The 25,199-nt window shown below is 45.9% G+C and overlaps 1 protein-coding gene across 5 annotated transcripts in view; it reads right to left on the bottom strand.

The window, feature by feature from the left end:
• The window catches only part of LOC140429747 (ephrin type-A receptor 5-like), a 457,733-nt gene that overhangs the window by 83,522 nt on the left and 349,012 nt on the right, over positions 1 to 25,199 (bottom strand). For all 5 annotated transcript variants that reach the window (XM_072517111.1, XM_072517112.1, XM_072517108.1 and 2 more), the window contains one exon: positions 7,197 to 7,264. In XM_072517111.1, coding sequence (XP_072373212.1) covers positions 7,197 to 7,264 — 68 coding nt within the window. The remainder of the gene's footprint in view (positions 1 to 7,196; positions 7,265 to 25,199) is intronic.

Genomic DNA, 25,199 nt, shown 5'->3' with positions numbered 1-25,199 from the left:
CAACTGCCTCTCCATGTTGTTTCTTCCAAAGTGCATCACCTCACACTAAATTTCATCTGCCATCTATCTACAGATTTCACTAATCTGTCTACTCCTGAAGTTCACTACCATCTTATTCACTATTTACTGCATTGCCATGTTTTGTATCAGTTACAAACTTCAATATCGCATACTCCTACTCAAGACCAGATTATTTATAACAATCAAAAAGTCTCATCCTAGCTGTTATATTCACAACATCACAGAATTGTTACACTGCAAAGGAAGCCATTCAGCCCATTGTGCCTGTGCTGCCTCTCCAAATGAGCAATGTGCCCAGTGTCACTCCCTTGCCTTCTCACCATAACCTTCCCCTTCAGCGAATAATCCAATTCCCTCTTGAATGCCTCCTTACCCAAGCGAGGGTATAATTGTTACAGAGGGAGTACAACAAAGGTTCACCGGACTGAATTCTGGGATGGCGGGAATATTTAAAGAGGAGTCTGGCTCTTTGCCTTGGCTATAGACCACTGGCAATGGTGCTGAGAGCGTCAAGGGATTGGCAGGGGATAGTACGGGGAGGATGGAACAGAGGGTCTCGCTGTATGTGGATGACTTGTTGCTTTATATTTCGGACCCATTGAAAGGTATTGGGGGGATTATGAGGATTTTGGAGGAAATTGGACGGTTCTCGGGGTATAAATTGAACATGTGGAAGAGCAAGGTCTTTCCGATCCAGGCGAGGGGGCAGGAGTTGCCTGGCGAAGTTGCCATTTAGGGTGGTGGGGGGAACTTTCGATACTTGGGCATTCAGATGGCGCAGGGGTGAGAGCAGCTCCAAAGCTGAATTTGGCTTGGCTGGTGGAACAAATGGAGGGAGATTTTAGAAGGTGGGATAAGCTCCCGCTGTCATTGGCGGGACGGGTGCAATCGATGAAGGTGACGGTGCTCCCGAGGTTCTTGTTTGTGTTCCAGAAACTACCGATTTTAGTGTGAACGTGGTGATTCCAGGGTTTGTTTGGGACCTTAGTTTGGTCACCGATTTGCAGAAATCCTAGGTTTGCTCCGAGGGAGAGGGGTGTTTGATGGGGGGTTTTGGAGGTGGCATCAGACAGGGATTGAGCGGTTTGGGGATCTGTTCATTGACAGCGGCTTTCCAAGCCTGGAGGTGTTGGAGGAGGAATTTGAGCTGCCCGACGGGAATGGGTTCCGGTATTTGCAGGTGAAAGACTTTGTTCGGAGGCAGGTACCGTCCTTTCCTCACCTGCCGCCCCAGGGGCTACAGGACAAGATGGTGTCAAGAAGAGGGGTAGGGGAGGGGAAAGTGTCGGAAATTTACAAGGAACTGATGGACTGGTAGAGAGCCCCGATAGGGGTAGTGAAGCGCAAGTGGGAGGAAGAGTTGGGTAGGGAGTTGGAGGCTTTGTTGTGGGAGGATGCCCCGAGGAGAGTGAATGCATCGCTGTCATCTGCTAGGCCTAACCTCATCCAGTTTAAGGTGGTACACAGGGCACATATGACAGTGGCCAGGATGAGCAGGTTTTTTGAAGGGGTGGAGGATAGGTGTGGGCGGTGTGCGGGTGGGCCCGTGAATCATGTCCACATCTTTTGTGCATGCCCGAAGCTTGTGGGGTTCTGGCCAGGAGTTTGCCGATGTCGGAGGTCCTGAAGGTGAAGGTAGTCCTGAGTCCAGAAGTGGCGATCATTGGAGTGTCAGAAGACCCAGGTATCCAGGGGGCGAAAGACGCCGATGTCTTGGCCTTTGCCTCCTGGTAGTCCGGAGATAGATATTGTTGGAATGGAGGGACTCAGAGTCCCCCGAAACCGGGGTGTGACTGAGCGATCTGGCAGAGTTTCTCAGGTTATAAAAAAATAAAGCTCGCCTGGAGGGGCTCTGTGGCAGGGTTTGCCTGGAGATGGCAGCCATTTATCGACTTCTTCGAGAAAAGTTAAGATGTCAGCAGTGGGGGGGGAGGGTTAAAATGGGGAGGCAGGGGAGTTGGGAAGTGGGGGGTGGGTTGGTGGGGTATTTTGTTGAGTTGGTTATTTGCACCCCTGTGGGCTTGATTTGATTTGTGATTAATATATAAATGCCTCAATAAAATATATTAAAAAAATAAAAAGGAGTCTGGGCCTGTATTCTCTGGACTTTTGAAGGATGGAAGATGACCTCATTGAGAAATACAGCATTATTACATGGCTCAATAGGGTAGATTTAGGAAGGATATTTCCTCAAGCTCAGGTGTTTGGAACCAAGGGACAGTCTCAGAATCAGGAGGTAGGCCATTCAGAACCAAGGTGAAGAAGAATTTCTTCACGCAGAAGGTGGTGAATCTTTGGAATTCTCTGCCCCAGAGGGCTGTGGAGACTCAGTCGTTGATTATATTCAAGACCGAGATGGATAGATTTCTAGTTATCAATGATGTCAAGAGATATGGAAAGAATGGTATTGAGGTGGAAGATAACGCATGATCAAATTTAATGGTGGAGTCAGCTCGAGGGGGTCAAATGGCCTAATCCTGTTCTTATTTCCTACGTTTCAATGTTGAAGCCAAACATTTTATAGAAGTTTAACAAAACCTTCTTCCACTTGTACTCAATCTCCCTATTAATAAAGCCAAGGATATTGTAAGTTTTATTAACCACTCTCTCAACCTGTCCTTCCAACCTCAATGACTTAAGCACATTTAAGGGCAGCACGGTAGCATAGTGGTTAGCACAATTGCTTCACAGCTCCAGTGTCGATTCCCGGCTGGGTCACTATCTGTGCATAGTCTGCACGTTCTCCCCGTGTATGCGTGGGTTTCCTCCGGGTGCTCCGGTTTCCTCCCACAGTCCAAAGGTGTGCGGGTTAGGTGAATTGGTCATGCTAAGTTGTCCTTAGTGCCCAAAAAATGTTAAGTGGGGGTTACTGGGTTACAGGGATAGGGTAGATACGTGAGTTTCAGTAGGATGCTCTTTGTATGGGCCAGTACAGACTCGATGAGCCAAATGGCCTCCTTCTGCACTGTAAATTCTATGATTCAATGAGAGATACTCAAATCCCTTTGCTCCAGCACCCAGTTCAGAGCTGTACTCTTTATTTTATATTGTCTCTCCATGTTCGTCCATCAAAATACACCATTTCACGCTTCTCTGCATTTAACTTAATTTACCACTTGTTTGCCAATTCCACCAACGTGTCGATGTCCATTTGATATCCTACACTAGCCTCCTCACTGTTCACAATACTTCCAAGCTTCATATTATCTGGAAATGTTTTAAATTGTTCCCTGTTTATCAAGGTCTTGGTTATTAATATATGTCAGGAAGAGCAAAGGTCTCAACACTAGCCCGTGGGGCACTCCACTACAAACCTTTGTCCGGTCTGAAAAACATTCATTAATCACGGTACATTGATGACTGTTTCAGTGCTGCTTCATGTTCCCATCTGGACCTGGAACAACGTATTAATTTTGCTTCCAATTTCCACCCCTCTATCACCTTCACATGGTCAATCACTGACACTTCCCTTCCTTGACCTTTTTATTTCAGTTTCTGGGGATAGACTGTCCACTAATATCCATCACAAAGACACCGATTCCCACAGCTACCTCAACTACAGCACTTCATACCTCATATTCTGTGAAGACTCCATCCCATTCTCCCAGTTCCTTCACCTCCGTCGCATCTGTCCTGATGATGCCACTTTCCAAAACGGTGCTGCTGACATGTCTTCAATTCTTCCTTAATTTTTATTATTTTTTATTTTTTATAAATTTAGAGTACCCAATTCATTTTTTCCAATTAAGGGGCAATTTAGCGTGGTCAATCCACCTAACCTGCACATCTTTGGGTTGTGGGGGCGAAACCCACGCAAACACAGGGAGAATGTGCAAACTCCACATCGACAGTGACCCAGAGCCGGGATCGAACCTGGGACCTCAGCGCCATGAGGCTGCAGGGCTAACCCACTGCGCCACCGTGCTGCCCCTATTCTTCCTTAATTGTCGTTTCCCTCCCACTATGGTCAACAGGGCTCTCAACCGTGTCCGACCCATCTCCTCTGCCCTCACCCCCTCTCCTCCCTTCCAGAACCAGGATAGGATCTTGCTTGTCCTCACTTTTCACTCCACCAGCCTTCACATTCAAAGAATCATCCTCCGTCAGTTCCGCCAACTCCAGCATGAATCCACCACCAACAAATCTTCCCCTCACTCCCCCTGGCAGCATTTAATAGGGACTGTTCCCTCTGGGATATCCTGCTCCACGTGACTCACATTGTATAAGGGGCCTCAGCGGGGATCGCATGGCCAAGGCCCCACATGGCCCCATTTTGTACATTGTGGAACTCAGCTCGCCAGAACTCCCCAGTGTAAGGAGAGATTAGGAGGCCATTTTTAAATGGTATCCCGATCTCCGAGGCCCCCGAAGCGATCTCTGACATCCCCCCCACCCCCCAGCCCCACCAGCCCAAGCCCACTATGGGGGACCCTCCAACACCCACGCAGGGCGCGCAGACAGAAAATGTTAGCTTGGCACCTGAGCAGTGCCAACCTGCCACCTAGCAGGATTGTGCCACCTGGACACCCTGGTGGTGCCCATGGCATGTTGGCATTGCCACCTGGGCACACTGGCAGTGCCAGCCTGCACCTTGTCAGTAACACCTCGGTGACAGGCTGGCACTGCCAAGGTTCCTGGTTGGCACTGCCAAGGTGCCAAGTTGGCACCAGCAGTGCCAGGGCACCACTTTTCCCAACAGGCATGCAGCCGGGAGACCCCTACGAGTGGCGTTCTGTCTGGTCCCTGTTTCTGGGACCAGTGCCGAATGGCGCTCGCCCCAGGTCTCCGAGGCGAAAGGGATGAATCCCAAAGCCTCAGGTACCTCAGGATGTACCCGGCACATTAGAGTCAGACTAGCTATCTCGCTCTAATATGCAGATTTGCCAAAAAGCGAGTGAACACACAATAGGCGGGATTTACATTGCAACGTCTCGCAAGATCATGTTGGATCAGACAGCACAGTGGTGCAGTGGTTAGCACTGCTGTCTCACGACGCCGAGGTCCCAGGTTTGATCCTGACCCTGGGTCACTGTCCGTGTGGCGTTTGACCCCCGCAACCCAAAGATGTGCAGGTTAGGTAGATTGGCCATGCTAAATTGCCCTTTAATTTGAAAAAATGAATTGGGTACTCTAAATTTATTTAAAAAAAAGAAAAGATCGCATTGGATCTCGCGAGGTGTTGCGAGCCGGATATATCCCACGGGCGGGGTCTTCCAACTTTTATCGGCCACGCTGCAGATGGCCATATTTGTGCTGATGTTCGGGCACAACGTTGCCATTGGATTGTGCCCGAAGTGTCATTTGTGCCCCAAGTGTCATTGGATAGCGGTGGGGAACTCGTCAGCAGAGTTGGCGGGAAACTCCCTGAAAAATCCGCCACAGATGAATTTCTAAATGTTTCCATTAAATCTCACCCCAAGTGTGTGCTAAACTGGTGAAAAACACCCGAGGGCCCCAAAAAGTGGTTAAGGGTTGAATTTACCGGTTGTGCACACTGGCTGGAAATTCCGGTCCCATCTCAGCGACGAGAGTTGCTGTCAACGGGAAATCCCGTTGACAACAGTGGGGGTAGGTACACCCCACTCACGGCCTCCTCCGCAGCCGCAGCGGGGTGGTCGGTAAATCCCACCCTAAGTGTTGTTTGATAGCGGTGGGGAACTCGGCGACAAAGCCGGCGGGAAACTCCCTCCAAAACCCGCCACAAATGAACTTAGAAACGTTTCCGTTAAATTCTGCCCAATATGTTTATTTCATGAAAACACAGAACAATATTTAATTTATGGACACTAAAGAGTTTTAAAAATTATTTTGTGATTTGCAGAAGAAAAGTGGAAGTTATCTGAACAAAACTTTGATTGTAGTGATCTACAAATATCCAAGGAAGAACCTGCATTCATATAGTGCCTTTCATGACTTCATGCCATCCGCAATTACTTCACAATGAAATGAAGTCACTACTGTAATAAGGGGAAATGCTCACAGCCAATTCACGCACAGGGAGGCCTCAAAGGTAATATTGAGGTAACTGCCCAGGTAGACTATTATAGAGGTATTGGTTGAAGTGTAATTAATTGCTGGTTCGGAGGGCCAAGAGTACTCATGTTATTCTTTGAAAAGTGCCATGGGATATTTTATGTCAGCTGAGAGGGCAGATAGGGCCTTGATTTAATATTTAATTCAAAAGAAAACAACTGTGTAGCACCCCTTCCGTACAGCAGTGAATTGCTAACCTTGCTTCTGCGCTTAAGTCTCTGGAGTAAGAGGGCAGCACGGTGGCACAGGTCCCAGGTTCGATCCTGGCTCTGGGTCACTGTCCGTGTGGAGTGTGCACATTCTCCCTGTGTTTGCGTGGGTTTCGCCCCCACAACCCAAAAGATGTGCAGGCTAGGTGGATTGGCTACGCTAAATTGCCCCTTAATTGGAAAAAATGAATTGGATACTCTTAAAAAAAAGTTTTTTTAAAAAAAGTCTCTGAAGTAAGGCTTTCAGAGTTTTAACAGCGGCACCTGCCTCCCTTTGGCAGTTAAAAGTCTAGCCCAAGCCTCACCTCCAGCCTGGACCCACAGGCGAGACCGAGAAACGGCAGTATTCAGGACCAGTCTAAATGAGGTTACCTTCACTGACCACTCGCTGTGTTTCAGCCAAGAAACTTTGAAGCAACACCAGACCTGGCTTGTTTAGGTCCCTTACTGTTTTCAATTTGGAGTACTCGCACCAAAGCGACGACAGGAGTACCCTGGAACAGCTGCAGATATTGGGTCCTTTCAATGGCCTGCCTGTGAACTTAACATCAGCCCTGCACTAGACTGCTGTTGTCCCGCAGTGCATTTCAACCTCCTTTGAGTTAGAAAGAACAGACTTTGGTAACACAAGCATAGCATGAATAAAATATGTTTTATTACCGTCATTGCTCTTATTTGCTAGCTATAAAGATTTCAGCACAGTGCCAGAGTAGGATTATTCTGTGAAATGGATTATTCTATGACACTCCATCTGCAAACTGTAACATAACCTCGTAAAAGTCAACGGATACACAGGAAGAATAGAACATCCCTGCTTTCTTTTATTTAAAGCCAAATGCTTTTCGATGAACTTTAATTGAACTTTTCCAGAAGTTGTTTTTTGTTCCAAAATCCCCCAAATCCCCAAGTCTCGCTGGCTGATGCCTGACTTACTGTGACCATTGTGAAAATGCATCTTCTCCTCGTCTGGATCTTGTTTAGCTTTACTGTATCCACACCGCCTAGATTAAAGCGAACAAGACAACGTCCATTAATCATACGTTTCTCAATTCAAGTTGTACGTTAGACAGAAACTAGTTATGGATGGCATTTGTCATCAAAGCCTCTTCTGTTCTGTTATTCTGGCAATCGGCAGCAAAGTCAAGCTTGGCAGAGAGGAGTCTCTGGAGATCCTCCTGTACAAAAAGCTACAGCTGTAGAAGAGATTAGGCTGTATTTGAAAAATATCCCCAGCAGTAAAATTAATGTCACTGAGCGCAAACAACAAGATCTTTACAATAATGCGCAATATAAAACCACAGCAGAGATGGAATGCCACAGGGTCTCTGTTTAGTCTTCATTCACAGTACATGGCGAGAACATTTCATTTGAAGGTCAAGTGCTGAGGTTTTCTCCTGTTTCACATTAATCTTTCAGGATCTTTTCTTTTGCGGTTTCAAAGAATAGTCATAGTTTGATTATCCGCTGAAATTAAAAACTCAGGACATAAAAAATGGAGTAACACATGGAAAATAGCCCTCAATGAGTACGAGGTGCTCTGAATGAAAATGCAACCCTTGTATAATTTTTTAGAAAGGTGCAAAGATGTAAGTCAGGACTAACTGCATTAACCATATACCGAATACGAGACTGATGCCACACTTTTGTTTGTCTTGTGGTAAACTGCCAACTTATACCCAACTTATAGCCATGTTAAATGAAATCAGCAGGAGTAGCACAATGGAGAAGTAAACCCAATGGAAAAAACCCAATGGAAAACCCTTTATTGGAAAAGCTATATGATGAATTATCACCTGTATCTTCCACTTCCACGCCAATAAGATAAATTACTTTCTGAATTATTCCATTTTATGTGTAGCATTAAGTGATAATTGCATATTACCTGGTGAATTAGGCATGACATTTGAAGGCAGCAGATTAATAAGGTTGAATTAGTTCACCGAGCATCATTAATACCTGTTCTATTAATTCGACTGGTAGTGATAGGGGGCAGAGCTAGAGGGGATCATGTAACCATCACTCAATCAGGAAAGAAAGGTCAGTTATCCATTGTAAACTGAGTTACTCTGAAGCAAAAGGACATTTGACCAGATCCTTCTTCCTTCCATTTTTCCCTCAATAAAACTTAAAAGTGTAATGTGACTTATTAAAAGTAAATTTGTTGGAATAATGTGACCACACATGAACATTTTAAATCTTTAAACAATGAAACACAAAAGATTAATTTGTTAAGTGAGCAACTGCAGTTGCTCCAGTTACATTTACTGCATAAATTCAGTTGAATGTAGCGCTGCTGAAACCCTCATTCATGCCATTGTTACCCCCAAGTTTGACTCCACCAAAGCATTCCTGGCTGGCCTCCCACATTTTATGTTTTGTAAACTTGAGGACATCTAAAACTCTGCTCCTGTTTCTCCTGCTTGGGGTGAATAAACTCACACCAAAAATTGTCCGCTAATCATTGCTGTGCTCGGTGACCTTCATCAGTCCTCAGTTAAACAACGCCTTCATTTTAAAATTCTCATCCGTGTTTTCAAATCCCTCCATACCTGGCCCCACCCTACCTCGGTAATCGCCTCCAGTCCTGCAATCCTCTGAGATATCTGCAGTCCTCCAATTCTGAACTTTTGAGCAATCCTGATTTTAATGGTTCCATCATGATGCTCATGCATGCCTTCGACTTGTAAAAGCCCTAATCTCTGGAATTCCTTCACACATCCCTTTTGACTTTACTTCATTTTCCTCCTTTTTGGACATTCCTGGAAACCTACCTCTTTGGCCAGCTTTTTAGTCACGTTCCGTTCTGTCTCCTTTTGCGATTTGGTGTTCCATTTTGCTTAATAATGCCTCTATGAAGTGCCTTGGACAGTTTTATTGCATTAACGGTGCTATATCAATACAAATTAGGGCTGCTGTTGTTGTAGTGGACCAATTAAAGTCAACACCCTGATCCAGCAAAAATAAAACAGTCTTGGTTAATGAATAGCTCCCATGCCATTGACTATGGATGCAATTAACCACCACATTGCACCTGGCATGGATCTGGGCGCGCCGGTTAAATAGCAGGAATGGCCAAAATCGAGATTTGAGCCGAGCGCGAATCAGTTTGCTATACATAGAAACATACATTGAAAGCAGGAGAAGGCCATTCGGCTGATCAAGTTCAATACCCTGATCCCGCCTTCCCCCATATCCCTTGATTCCTTTAGCCCGAAGAGCTACATCTAATTCCTTCTTGAAATTACACAACGTTTTGCCCTCAACTACTTTCTGTAGTCATGAATTCCACAGATGCACCACTCTCTGGTGAACAAATTTCTCCTCAAGTTTGTCCTGAAAGGTTTACCCCTTATCCTCAAACTATGACCCCTAGTTCTGGACTTCCCCATCATCAGGAACATTCTATTTGAATCTAACCTGCCTAATCGTGTTATTATTTTGTAAGTTTCTATGAGATCCCCACTCACTCTTCTAAACTCCAATGAATGTAATCTTAACCTTCTTCGTCTCTCCTCATATGGCAGTCTCTCCATCCCAGGAATCAGCCTGGTAAACCTTCACTGCACTCCCTCCATAGCAAGAACATCCTTAGTCAGATAAAGTCACCAAAACTGCACCCAATACTCCAGGTGTGGTCTCACTAATGCCCTATATAATTGCAGTAAAACATCTCTATTCCTATAGTCAAATCCTCTCGCTATGAAGGACAACATACCATCAGCCTTCTTTCCTGCCTGCTGTACCTATGTACTTACTTTCAGCGACTGATGCACGAAGACACTGAGGTCTCGCTGGGTATCCACCTCTCTCAATTTACATCCATTCAAATAATGATCTGCCTTTCTATTATTGCTACCGAAGCGGATAACCTCACATTTATCCACATTATCTAACCGGCCTGCTCCCGATGGCGAGTTCCGGATCACGGCCAAATATGGTGAGCATAACATTAACCCTCATTTCAATACAGTTCCATCTCATTCGCAAGCTTGAAGTCAAATGCACAAGCCTCCTGGGAATTAACCGTCTCCCAAGCAAGTAATCACGTGGCCATTATTTAGCACTCCTTTTTAAAAACATGAGGTTGTGAGGGGAAGTGAAGAGATGAGTTGCCATTTACATTTTCTGGCATGCAGCTCAAGAGCATTGGAGCTGGGCCTCAGGGAGGCTGGGCTGGGCTTGGTCAGGGGGCTGAAGCATTCCAGACTGGGGGACTCCCCTGGGCCAGGGGGGTGGTCAGGAGTTTCACGTCTTTGACGCCTTCAAGCCATTGTTAACTATTGTGGAGACCCAAAACAGGGAAAATGTTATAACCTGTCCAGATCCTATTAGCTGGGGACAATTGGTTATTCCATGTTCCTTGGGGAGCAGAGTAGAATAGAATAAGATTTACAGTGCAGAAGGAGGCTATTCAGCCCACCGAGGCCATAAGCCCACACGTCCACCCTATCCCCATAACCCATAACCCTACCTAACTATTTTAGACATTAAGGGCAATTCAGAATGACCAATCCACCTAGCCTGCATATCTTTGGACAAAAGAGGAAGCTGGTGCACCCGGAGGAAACCCACGCAGACACAGGGAGAATGTGCAGACTCCACACAGACAGTGACCCAAGTTGGAAATTGGATCCTGGCGTTGTGAAGCAACTGTGCTAACCACTGTGCTACCATGCTGCCCCTGGAAATGTTAGTCGGTGCAACATCAGAGATGTGTGGGGACGGGGATGGGCGGAAGTAGGTTGTATGAGAAGGGACTATATACTATTGGCCGATGATGGGGCGATAATCTTGAAATTAGAACCAGGCCATTCTGAACTCCCCAAATGAGGGGGGGCGGGGGGGGGGGGGGGGGGGGGCGGGGGGGAGGGGGGGGATAATCATTTGCAGTGCAGCTGTATAAATAGACCTCGCCAGAGTGGTACCCAGTAGTGAACTGTTGGTACTGGGTACGTGTTGTTCTAAATAAAGTTACTTTCTGTTTGATTCTACAAACACATGCTGGATTCTTCGTGGCTTTCACAAAAGGCAACTACAGTTGCTGCCTGCTTGTCCTACCACACACTTCTAGGACAGAGCCCTGCTCTTGGTTCTAAACTGAACGTCACTTTAACTACCTTTGACTGTGAGCAGCCTCTAGATTCACAGCTGAAGGCTATGCTAATGAGGACTGCCCTTGTTAGTTGTGAGAGCACTTCACAGCTGCAGGATGTGTTTGCTGTTTGCTCCTGCTGTTGGCTGCAAATGAATGGAGGTTGCTGTTGCTGTTTCCTTCCTTTTCTGTAGCTAGGATGAAGGACCATTTTTTCTGAGATACCGAGGTCCTGGAACACCGGGCTCAGGGGGATATATGAGCCCAGAAGACAATCAGGTTTGAAGCAGGAAGATGCTACAGGACCTGGTGGATGACATTGATCCAAACGGGCCACCTGATGATGCCATTGAAGAGAGAGACAGATAGATCCGAATGAGTGGTGCTTGCTGCTTGCTGTGTGTTTGTTTGCTACCACCTCCTTACTTTTGTGGCCTGGAGTAAGGAAAGAGAGGATGGTAAGATGACCTGTTGCCTGGGCTGGAGAAGGGGAAGGGAAGCTCTTTCTCTCTTCTGGCGTGCTCTGTGTCAGTGCAATTTTCCATCTCATTTGATGAGGCTTTGTTCGTCAGCTCCCGCCCTCTCCTCCAATCCCACCTTTCCCAGATGTTCCCTCAGCTCCCATTCCCCTTTCCCACCCATTTGCCTCCTTCCTCCTCCCCGATTTCCACCCCTCCCACAACCTCACCACCCTCCTGTCTAACCTGATCCACCCTACAAGGGTCTGTGTAACATCACCCTAGGGTGATGGGCCTGTATCGGCACTGTCAGCGGGTCAATATACAAGGCAGGAGAGCGATGATCACTCACTGTGAGGAAAGCTCTGGTGCTCCTCAGTTTCTGCAAGAATCTGAGTCCTGTCTATCTGCTGACAGCGCACACATACCCATCCTCTGAATGGGGTCTGCATCAGAGGCTTTTGATCTTGGACCACTGTGTCCGGTGGGTGAGGGGGAAAGTAGGGGGCAACAGGAAGTGGGGGCACAGGTAGACCTGCTGTGAATATTAATGTGACAGAGGCTTCACATGTATCAGGTGAAACGTGTTTTAATTGTGAACATTTCCATTTCTCCTAGCTACAGAGGGTGACCCCCACTGACCCTCCCCCCAACCCCCACTACCCACTCAGTGATCCTCTCTCTTCTTGATCTTTCATGGTCTACTGCTACAACGAGGTGTCTCCGCAGGATGCACATGAGAGGCGAGACAGCCTGCTGCTTTCCGCTCTCTGCGGCCTTTCATGCACTTGGCTCCCCATTGCCTGTACCATGGTGTTGATGCCCTCAGTAATGATCCTCAGTGACTGGGTCATGCTCTATAGTGTCTCGACAATGTCCACCTGCATCGGGACAAGACAGCTACATGACGTCGAAACCGTCAGCCTTGAACGACATGGACTGAGCCATGCCTTGGGCACCACCACTCAAGACGTGGATGTCGTGCTCCAGACCTTCCATTGAGGGTGCCACCCTAACAATGCTGGTCTCAGTGCCACGCATTGTCGGCATCATTGCTAGAACCTGTAGCCTTTGGGACTCCGCCAATTGGCTATGCACTCACTGTAATGCCACCGACACCCCTCATGAATCTTACAGCTGTGTCCTGTCATCTGCATCAGCTCTGGGAGAACCTTGCCCAGAGGCTTGGCATCCGACTGGGACTCGACTGAGTCCTGGAATCCAGCAGACCTCTGACTGCTGACTCCCTCGGATGTTCCTGCCTCCACCTGATGTGCATCAGCAACTGTGTGGTGCTCACCAGATTGTCCCCCAGAAGCCTGTACGCTAATGTCACCCAATGAGGTGTGTCTCTCTGCGTTGGTGGAGGATGTAGGTGATAGCTGTGATGCACCAATGGTCGTGTCCGCAGAGCTTTCCTCTGAGGTGGTGGCAGGAGGGGGAATGACTCCATATGGCCCGGCCCCATCAGGTGGAGATCCTGTGAGACAATGGACATGTGGTCAGTGAGAGGGAAGGATAATTTTGTCTGACATGAACAACTCACTTGAGAGAGGTCATCTGGGTGAATGGGCAATGGATCCTCATCTCTGTGGCGCAGGCCAACCTAGTTGTCGATGACTCGTCTCTCCTCAGTCAACCCTGCGATGTCCTGGGCCCGTTCCTCATCGGGGGTGAGGACTCAGATCTCTGGTACTCTGATTTGGCCATTTCCCACTTATTATGGGCTATCATCTCCTGTGGGGACAAAGAGAGTGCATTGTGAGCCACACGTTTGATGGGTCGGGGAGAGGGGTCTATAGCAGATGGTATGTGTGGGCACCTCACCTGGACATTAATGGATTGTGCTGGTGGGTGCCAAGGGTTCTGAGGAGCAAGCACAAAGGTCGGATGTGGCGAGGGTGCGAGGTGTCAGCCAGTGATTTGTGGGGGGGTGCATGTTGGGAATTTGAGGGGGGGGGAAAGGCAGAACTGATGTCAGGAGAAAGGTGGTAACTTACCCATGCAGCTCGGTGGAAGTCATTGGTCTTCCTCAGACATTGTACAGTGGTCCTCCTGGTCATGCTGCCTGCACTGACAGCTGCTGCCATTGCCTCCCAGGCAGTATTGGTGACCCTACTGCTGGTCCTCTGGTCCCCCTCGGTGGAACAAGATTAATAATGGGATCAGGGGTTATGGGGAGAAGGCAGGAGAATGGGGATGAGAAAAATGTCAGCCATGATTGAATGGCGGAGCAGACTCGATGGGCCGAGTAGCCTAATTCTGCTCCTATGTCGGTCTAAGATGTCCCATCTCACGTTGACAGCTTCGAGCAGCCTGGCCAGGTCAGCGTCCCCAAAGTGAGGAGCAGGTCTGCGCACTGCCAGGCTTGTGTGTTGACTGGGGGTGAGTGGTGAGGCAACGTTTAAAAGCAGCTCCCCTTGTTAGCGGCGAGACGCTGAGGTGTGAGTCGGTTGAATTAGATCGTCGGACAGCCAGTAATGACGAGAAGCTCGTGGCTGCTCATTTCCGGAGCTTTGTACCGTTAAATATGGCCTGTGATCTTGGCAACGCGGCCGTCAAAATAACCCGCTAATCTCGCCCAAAATGACACTTCGAAATGTTTCTATTAAATTGCCCCCAATGTTTCTGAACACCTTTCAATGCAAATCTACAAGTATAAAACTACCTACAATTCATTCCACCTGTCATTCAATCATCTTCGTGCTTCAGATCAGTACAAACTACATTCTATGAAGAACAGAAACTAACTGTATTGTTTTATTTGTAAGCTATATTTTTGGAAATATGGTCATTTTAAAATCATATTGCAGTCAAACCTCAGGAAGTCTGTTATTCGTAGCCCATATCGAGCCAGACTTTCAGTCACCAAGAGTATCTATGTTACCTTATATGGGAACAGGTCATGTGCAGTTCACCACCAGAGAAGAGACACCTAGGGCGGGCTCAGGTGACCTGTTAAACAGTCATCAATCAGACCATTGGCTGCTGGGACCCCCCTCCCGAGACCTCATTGGCCAGAAGCCAGAGAAGTTTCTGGAAAAGCGAGTGGAGGGGATTAAAGTATATATCTCAGAGTAGAAGAAGCAGAAGTCTAATGTCGTGTTGGGTGTTCTGGTCTACAAACAGGTCAACACGGCTGGAGATGGTGTAACTCTATTTTATGAACAACTCAACTGTAATAACATAATGTAAGCTTGGGTACGTGCATTACCAGCTGATCTGTGGACCCTGTCCTACCACTAGCTCGGTGAGGCACTCAGCACATGGTGAATGTCTGAGAGGCAGGCTGTGAGCTCTGTGCTCCGAGCTGGCTGCTGCTAGCATGAGCGGGAACTCTGGTGTCCCCTGTCTTTATCGTGCGTGTGCTCTCACTGGTGATTGGCTGCGATGTTGTGTATGCTGGTTGGTCCTACTGTATGTCCATCAGTGTGTGTGTAATTGCACCATGATATGCTGATGTATATCATGACAACTAGAAGCAAAGACTCAATATGTGAGGTGACCCTGACCAGACCAGAAGGAAGCAATCAAGCAAGAAATAGCCAGCAAGAATCACATTCGTAAAGAGGAACCAGAGGGACGCAGGGATCGGATCTTCAACTTACCAAACCACCTTTGTGGGTAGTATAGTCGAATCCTGGGTGTTTCTTGCATGTATAGTGGGTAATTTACAGGTTAACTATATTTAATAAAGTGTGTTGCATTATATCCGTGTCCGTACTTTGTTCTACTCATAAATAAAGACATCTGGGTAAGGAGCTGGTTGAAGTATCTGAATTGGACAGATACAACAGAATTTTCTTTTTTATTACTTTATCAGAGTTACAAAGCCAGAGCTCAGAGTGTGGACAGGGGCAAACCCCTAATCCAGCTCCTCGCCTACTCCAAAAACCAATTCAAATTGAATCAAATTCATGGTCCCCACAAGAGAGACATACCAGATCCAGCATTACACCTGACCTCACGCTCATCTTAGCCAAAAGGCCGAGAAGCGATGGAATTGTTATTTCTTATGTTTTGTTCCGTTTCCATGCAACCAACCCAAACCACAGATATTTATCACTTTTACAGCTCCTTGTTATTGGATGAAGACATCTACACCCAGAAATAAAGAAGAAACTGGATGCTCAAAAGATGCTAAATGGATGTGCCATTATGTATTCAAATTTTCATTTCTACAGTTTTACGTCCTCTATGCTTCAACTGATTAGCCCATAATAAACCAGGCTGCTGGACATTTGCGTTGTCTATTAAACCTTATACCCAGAATACTCCTAAAATGGACTAGTTGAACTGATGAAAAAGTAACACTGTGACAAAATTGCAATTGAGAATAATGCGTATTTAAAAATTGAATTTTTTGCTAATTAAAATGTGCTGCATTTTGGTAATAAATTATTGAGTGAGTAATCTTCTATCACACGCAAGGCAGTGATAAAATTACATAGCCCAAAATGTTTGGCAGCTGAACACGAGAAGTCGGTTAATTTATTGTCAAACGATCTACTGTAACATAGTAACAAATGGTTACTCATTACCACAAAGATTAAATCAATTACTTTTACCAAGGTGAATAGATCAATAAGGATATGAAGTGTTGTAAATCACCTGATTACCACTGATACCTTGAGTTGTTCTGGATTATGAATTCGAGAAATATATCGGCGGGCTTCTCCGTTGCTGAGACTAAGTGTAGATGCCTGGGCAGGTTTTGTGGGTTTCCACAACAAAACTAGTGCTGCACCTGGACCGATTCAGTGATTGTTGAGGGGTGAGGGGCTAGCATCGGCGCCATGTGGAACACATTTGATTCCAATGAGTATCGTTGCCGGATTCGCGATTGACATTCAGGAGGCTGACAAGCTGCAGCCACATATACACACTTCATTCCCCACACACACATCCCATCCAACAAGATGGTACTGGTTGCACTGAAGTGCGCCCATCCCACTGATAGTCGGCTGTGGCCAAACAGCACTTAGGGGGGTGGCTTGGGGGGGTACACTCATTGAACCCGGTGCCCGAAGTTCACATTGGGCAGTCAGCGGCATGTACAGCTGCCTGACAGGCTGCAGCAATGGTGTTCCGTGCCTGTCCACCCCAACCCCACACTCCACCTCCTGGCCAGCCCGCTACTCTCCCCGGCCCTGGCAGAAGACCCCCCCCCCCCCCACCCCCCCGGCCAGCAGCACAACTGACAGCAAACTACGGCAATGTTGGACACTTTCCGTATTCCCTCTCTCCTCCTCAGCAACCACGGTGCCTGTTTCACGATTTTTAAAAGCACAAGTGAACCTCGCCATTGGGAATTCACCCCAGTGGAGGCGGAGAATCGCAGAGGCCCCGGAAAATACCGGGTCAGGTCTGCTAATGATATGCCAACGGCGTTTACTGTATTTGCATTCTGGAAAGCATTGGCGCCGCTGTCGAGGCACCGTAGATTTGCGATTTGGCGTGAAACCGGTGCCGGCCACGATTTCGGCGTGAAAACTGATTCTCCGCCCAATTGCATTTCGCGATTCCGGCGTCAGCCGACAGAGAATCCCGCCCATTGTTTTCAAATGCAACATCAAAAAGTAAGTAATACAAGATCAGCAAGAGTGATATGACCTGGAATTTAAATCTAATTTATTAATGTAATTAGTACTTATTAGACATTTTAGTTGCTGTGAAGTGAAGAGTCTAAAGTTCTTGTTCCTTTTCACCAAACACCATTTATTTCACTTCCACAGCCTCTGCACAAAACTCTTAACAACACACCACCTGGCAGAGGCCACCTGAAGCCCCTTTACATATCAGTGTCAATTAATGGATACTTAACATAAATGAGGCAACTAATTGCAATGTCTCTAACCCATTACTTAACAGTCTTCCCTTCCTTGGAGAAAAAATAATAATTAGGTGAAAACAAAATTTCAAGAAACTCAAAAACACACACATGATGTCGTCCCCCCCCCCCTTTTTTTTTTGTTTGGACGAGAAAGAAAAAAAAAAAAGTCACAGAAACAAGGGCCCTTCATTAACAATATCCAAAAGTTTCTGTGAACTCGCCCCTCTTTTCGTAAAACAGTCTGACAGTTGATAGCTCCTGTTGACCCATTTCATTTTTGTTATTTCCCCTCTGTCCAACATCTGCTTCAAACTTGCGATTTCTATCCGTAACCTCTTTTCATTGACACTTTCTGTAGAGTGCACATTTTCCCACAGGGATATATTGTCAATGTGACAGTCAATAGGTATATTACCCAAATCCCCTAATCCCAAAATTTCTGTCAATATCATACTTATATAAAAGACCTTATCCACCGCCTCTACAAGGCTTAACGTCTCAGCAGCCAAAGTGCTTTTTACCACTCTCCATATTTTCTTTGTTTCCCACACAAGCGGGCAACATTTACCATTGTTCCCCAAAAGGAAAATTATAAAACCTCCTGCGCTTGAAACCCCATCACATAAATTTGCGTAGGACGCATCACTATAAACTATGAGTTTAAAGTGCTTAAGGTCACCTAAAACCGGGAACTTCAAAATACACTCCTGCATTTTTAGTTTGGCCAACGCTTTATTTGTTCTTATTATGTCTTCCACTTTGGGATCATTCATTTTTGTACTCAACTCTAAGACATCAAAACTCACGTCCGGTCTAGTCTGTCTACCAGTTCAGTTGCCCAATTAAACTTTGCAGTTGCTCTTTTTCTATCTTTGAAACCATTGCGTCTTTTTGTGAAACTCGGCCACGACTAATTGCTATTGGGGTGATGCTTTCCAAATAAGATTGTTGATGTAAAGTTGCCCCTAACTTAGTCTGTTCAATTTCCAGTCCAATATATTTAAATGCACCGGAAGCCTGACTTCCAACCCTGAATTCTTTCCTCAAACCAGAGATTACAATAGCTTCAAAATCACTAGTCCCACCCCACAAAAAATCATCAACATGCACCATAAAGATGCCAGAAAGATTTCCTTTATAGTGCCAGTAAAACATTGCAGGATCTGCTTTCAACTGGCAGCAGCCTATCTTTAACAAAACTGACCTGACCGAAAAATACCAGACTCTAGATGCATCATTTAATCCATGTACACATTTGTTCAACTTCCAGAGTACCCCTTCTGTGTTAGCTGCTTCTTTAGGAGGACGGAGAAAAATGTCTCTCTGGAGCTGATGCCTCTGCAAAAAGGCAGCTTTTATATCTATAGATTTGCATTCCCAGGCCTTTGTGGCTAATAGAGCCAAGAAGATCTTTAAAATAACCTTTCCTGCTGTAGGTGAATCTACCCTTAAATCCTGATCTTCTAAGTTTTCTTCAAATCCCCTTGCCACGAGCCTGGCCTTTGCCTTATAAGTTCCATCCGGAAGAACCTTTTCCGTGCAAATCCATCTGTGGGATAGAGCTCTTTGACCCCTATCCGATACTTCCGTGTATACCCCAAAGTCACTCCAACTATGCAATTCTTGCTGTTTAGCTTCTTTAATAACTTTTTCATCTAATTTATTTGAAGCCACCAAAATCTCACGTGCATGTGGGCTTCTACTCCTATTAGTATTCGTAGTCTTACTCCTGTTCCGAGATCTTGACAAACTGCTTCCCCTCTCCCGCCTGGTATCTCGTTCTGTACTGCTACTGCTGTGAGATGCCCTTTCAATAGTTCTCGACCTTTTCCTGTGGACCTGTTCACTATCCGATGTACTATCTGAACTGGCACTGCATTTCTGTGCCCTCCATTTTTGAACTTCGTTTTCCCAATCCATTGTCTTGACTCCTTCCCCTGAATGCTGTACATTCAACCAATGTTTATACTTTCCATGGCCTTCCCTGCTCTACTAATAACAGTTGCATCCTTCCATTGACTAGACCCTTCAGGCGAGTATGTCTCTTTTGTACCAACTTTTGGCAGTTGTCCTTTTGGAAAAATGCCCTGTTTTAATTCACCAGAAGTGTGTTCCTCCACAGAAACCCTGTCTATATCAGTTAATTGGTCCTCATAGTTCTGTAACACATGTGTACCAGATGACTCTGGTTCCTCGTCATGTCTGTCTGCTCTGTCTAAATTTGAAAATTTGTAATCTGTACCCATTATCCTTGATGAATGGACCCTAACAGTTTGATTACCATGTTGCAAAATAATTGTTTTGCCATTTATGCCTATGCTCTTCCCTGGGCCTTTCCATTCATTAGAATTGTCTCTCTTATAGTATACCATGTCTCATTGCTGAAAAACGGCATCCGATGGCCGCACGTTATGTTTTAAAGCTCTGCGAATTGTTTCAGAGACTTCTGCTTCCAAAAAAGTTTTTCTACTACTATGTAATGCATTTAAATGTTCAGCAAAACCAGAGCTAATTATAGTCCCCTCCCAAGCTGGAGGCTGGTCATCCAAAATGGACGGGATTTTAGGATTTCTACCAAACACTAATTGATAAGGACTATAGCCCCCAACCATCTGCAATGAATTCTTTGCATGTACTGCCCATGCTAAAGCTGAATTTAGCCTGCAATTTGGCCGATCTGCCAAAATTTTCCGAAGCATGTCATCGATGACAGCATGATTTCTTTCACAGACACCATTACTAAATGGGCTTTCTCCAGCTGTATTCATAACTCTGATAGTCATGTTTTCACACATATCCCTAAACTCATCATGAGCAAATTCTCCCCCATTGTCCGTAAGGAATTTTGCCGGTGGACCCATTCCTGTCCCTATCCATTTTTCCACGATTTGATCCAGAATTACTCTCTGTTCTTTACTTTGTACCATCGTTGATTGACTCAATCTGGTTGCTAAATCTACAAAATGCAAAATAAATATATTATTTGCTTTATCCCAGATCTTAAGGTCCATGGCCACAATGTCGTCAAAATCCTTGGCCAAAGGTAAGGTTACTATCGGTCGTGCTGGTGTCCTTCTTTACTTCCTACAAACTTCACAGCGATCACTCACCTGGTCTATCAATTTAGTATAGTCTTCATCCCTTACCCCTGTATCCTTTAATACATTTTTCAGCCTCCGATGAGACGGATGCGCATATTGCCTATGCAGTTTTAATACAACAAGCTTTTTATCAGCTAAAGTCCCATTTTCAACTGCCATTAACACATCCTTAACAACTGTATTTGAAAGATTATTTGGCAGTAATGGAATACAATAGTGTTCCGACTGTGTAAATTGTAATGCCACCACCTTTCCAAAAACTGTCGCCTTATCCTGTTCTATATCCAGTTTCATGTGTGCTTTCTTCATCGACGGTCTGCTCAGAAGCAAAGGTATCTCACTTGATACAACATCCGTGCTACTGAAATGATTCACTCCGGCAATATTGCAAGGGATCACCACACTTTTCTGCGACTTCAGAGTATTATCATCCCCAAACCTGAAACTTGTGGAACTTTCAAATTCCTTAACCTTGATACGATTTTCAGCATTCAAAGAGTCCAGGTAGCATTTTAACCAGTCAATTCCACACACAGTAGATGTGCAGCCACTGTCCAATACAGCACAGTTGAAGGATTCTGCAACCAACACCCTCATTACTGGCGTAAAACTGCTTGTCAATAGGACAATGCCTTCTTTCTGGTCACTATCTTTTTCCTCTTCTGACTCTTCTGTGTCATGTGTTGCTTCAAACTCTCTATCATAACGAGTTGGACAGTTGAAAGCATAATGGTATTGAGAGTCACATCAAAAACATCGATTTATCATGCCCCATGCATTTCTGGGGTTCATCTTCCTATTGTAGGTTCTAACTGGGTTTCTGTCTTCACAATTTCCTTGTCTCGGTCTCCTTCTATAGTCTTGAACCCTGTTCATAGCCATACGATTTCGCCATCCTGTTACTAGTGTATCTTCCATATTCTGCCTTATTGCAGGCTGATCTATTTGGGTCATCAGAGCCATCGGAATCAAATGTTTCCCCAGAAACGTTTGTAAAGCTTTTGTCATCTGTTCGAATAAGGCATCCTTATCAGTAAACTGAACTCCTGTCAAAACCAGGAGCCTATCCATGTTGCTCACTCTAGCACAGTCCAGTAATTTAAAGGCCAACACAGACTGTGGAAATTCCAGATTGTGTTTCTGCAGCCTTTTCTATAGTCTGCCAAATTCTATTATATAGTCTTCCATGGAGATATCCTCCATTTTCCGGAACTTATCAAAATCCGACCATGCTTCATACGCACTTAACAAGTCATCTTTCTTATAAATCGTATCCATATAATGTAATAAAGTCTCCAGACCTTCTTCTGAGTCTAACTCTTCCAATTTCAGCTCAGAAAGCACTTTGTTTCGTATTTTACTGCCATATGGTAGAGGAAGAGCCAATGCCATACCTTGTTTTCTCTTTCCCAAAGCAGTTACTTTAGTCCACATAACTACTGCACTTCTCCATTGGTCGTACGATTCCCTTTTAGAAAATAAGGGAGGATAGTCATATCCGGCCATCTTTATCCTGGGTTCAGCCATGTATCTTTTTTTTTCCTTCTCACTCACTCCTTGGTTTGATCAGGAAAAGTTGTATCTTTCAAACCTTCACATTTGCACAGCAACCATCCTCTGCTACCATTGTTAGACGTTTTAGTTGCTGTGAAATGAAGAGTCTAAAGTTCTTGTTCCTTTTCACCAAACACCATTTATTTCACTTCCACAGCCTCTGCACAAAACTCTTAACAACACACCACCTGAAACCCCTTTACATATCAGTGTCAATTAATGGATACTTAACATAAATGAGACAACAGAGAGAGTCCATAAAGCAGCGGGAGTTCACAGAGAGAGAGTCCATAAAGCAGCGGGAGTTCACAGAGAGTCCATAGTTTCGGGAGTTCACAGAGAGAGAGTCCATAAAGCAGCGGGAATTCACGGAGAGAGTCCATAAGGCAGCAGGAGTTCACAGAGAGAGAGTCCATAAAGCAGCGGGAGTTCACAGAGAGTCCATAGTTTCGGGAGTTCTGTTCCGGGAGCAGGCCTATTGGCTGACAGTAAATCAGGAAGGATACAAAGGTGTGGCTGAAGTGCCTTTAGAAACAGAGTGCTGGAAGCAAACAGAGTGTATCTGAGTTTGGGTAAGGCTGAGTTCGGGTAAGAGGTGAGTGAGGGCTGTGTTTTTTTGGAGTTTGGTGTTTGGGGTTGAGTTTCCAAAAAAAAACAAACAAATTGATTAGGTAAATTAATTAACTAGTTAAGGGAATTTGGTGCTCATCTTAAGGAGGTGCAGAGAAGCAGACCTGTGAGGGTGTCTCGGGAGCAATTACATCACAGCCAGCAGGTAAGTGATTGGCTTGTGACTGGTAAGTGATTTTACTTTTCTATCTTTGACTTTCTCTTAGCTGTGTAGTTTAGTTCAAATTTAACTTCAGGTTTAAGCCATGGCAGGAGAGCTCAGACCCGTGTCATGCTCCTCTTGTGAGATGTGGCAATTCAGGGACCCTTCTGGTGTCCCTGACTCCTTCATCTGCAAGAAGTGTGTCCAACTGCAGCTCCTGTTAGACCGCTTGATGGCTCTGGAGCTGCAGATGGATTCACTTTGGAGCATCCGCGATGCTGAGGAAGTTGTGGATAGCACATTCAGTGAGTTGGCCACACCGCAGATTAAAATTACTGAGGCCGATAGGGAATGGGTGACCAACAGACAGAGGAAGAGTAGGAAGGCAGTGCAGGGATCCCCTGCGGTCATCTCCCTCCAAAACAGATTTACTGTTTTGGAAACTGTTGGGGGCGATGGCGCACCAGCGGAAGGTGGCAGCAGCCAGGTTCATGGCACCGTGGCTGGCTCTGCTGCACAGAAGGGCGGGAAAAAGAGTGGCAGAGCTATAGTGATAGGGGATTCAATTGTAAGGGGAATAGACAGGCGTTTCTGCGGACGCAAACGAGAATCCAGGTTGGTATGTTGCCTCCCTGGTGCAAGGGTCAAGGATGTCTCGGAGCGGCTGCAGGGCATTCTGGAGGGAGAGGGTGAACAGCCAGCTGTCGTGGTGCATATAGGCACCAACGATACAGGTAAAAAACGGGATGAGGTCCTACAAGCTGAATTTAGGGAGTTAGGAGTTAAACTAAAAAGTAGGACCTCAAAGGTAGTAATCTCAGGATTGCTACCAGTGCTACGTGATAGTCAGAGTAGGAATGACAGGATAGCTAGGATGAATACGTGGCTTGAGAGATGGTGCAAGAGGGAGGGTTTCAAATTCCTGGGACATTGGGACCGGTTCTGGGGGAGGTGGAACTTGTACAAATCGGACGGTCTGCATCTGAGTGGGACCGGAACCAATGTTCTCGGGGAGGTGTTTGCTAGTGCAGTTGGGGAGGGTTTAAACTAATGTGGCAGGGGGATGGGAACCGATGTAGGAAGTCAGCGGGGACGGAAACAAAAGGCAGGAAGGGAGAGTGTGTAAAGCATGGCCAGAGAAAGCAGGGCAGAGAGCAAGGAAAGTCTACATTAAACTATTTATTTCAATGCAAGGGGCCTGACGGGCAAAGCGGATGAACTCAGGGCATGGATGGGCACATGGGACTGGGATATTATAGCTATGACTGAAACATGGCTAAGGGAGGGGCAGGCCTGGCAGCTCAATGTTCCGGGGTACAGATGCTATAGGAAGGATAGAACAGGAGGTAAGAGAGGAGGGGGAGTAGCGTTTTTGATTAGGGAGAACATCACGGCAGTACTTAGAGGGGATATATCTGAGGGTTCGCCCACTGAGTCTATATGGGTGGAACTGAAAAATAAGAAGGGAGAGATCACCTTGATAGGACTGTACTACAGGCCCCCAAATAGTCAGCGGGAAATTGAGGAGCAAATATGTAAGGCGATTACAGATAGCTGCAAGAAAAATAGGGTGGTAATAGTAGGGGACTTTAACTTTCCCAACATTGACTGGGACAGCCATAGCATTAGGGGCGTGGATGGGGGGAAATTTGTTGAGTGTATTCAGGAGGAATTTCTCATTCAGTATATGGATGGACCGACTAGAGAGGGGACAAAACTTGACCTCGTCTTGGGAAATAAGGAAGGGCAAGTGACAGAAGTGTTAGTGAGGGATCACTTTGGGACAAGTGACCATAACTCCATTAGTTTTAAGATAGCTATGGAGAATGATAGGTCTGGCCCTACTAAAATTCTTAATTGGGGCAAGGCCAATTTTGATGGTATCAGACAGGAACTTTCAGAGGTAGATTGGGGGAGACTGTTGGCAGGCAAAGGGACGGCTGGTAAATGGGAGGCTTTTAAAAATGTGTTAACCAGGGTTCAGGGTAAGCACATTCCCTTTAGAGTGAAGGGCAAGGCTGGTAGAAAGTAGGGAACCCTGGATGACTCGAGATATTGAGACTCTGGTCAAAAAGAAGAAGGAGGCATATGACGTACATAAACAACTGGGATCAAGTGGATGCCTT

The sequence above is a fragment of the Scyliorhinus torazame genome, chromosome 9 (genome assembly GCF_047496885.1).
Source record: "Scyliorhinus torazame isolate Kashiwa2021f chromosome 9, sScyTor2.1, whole genome shotgun sequence".
In the NCBI taxonomy this organism is placed as follows: domain Eukaryota; kingdom Metazoa; phylum Chordata; class Chondrichthyes; order Carcharhiniformes; family Scyliorhinidae; genus Scyliorhinus; species Scyliorhinus torazame.
Note: the sequence above shows the minus strand (reverse complement) of the source record. Positions and strands in the feature narration are given on the sequence as shown.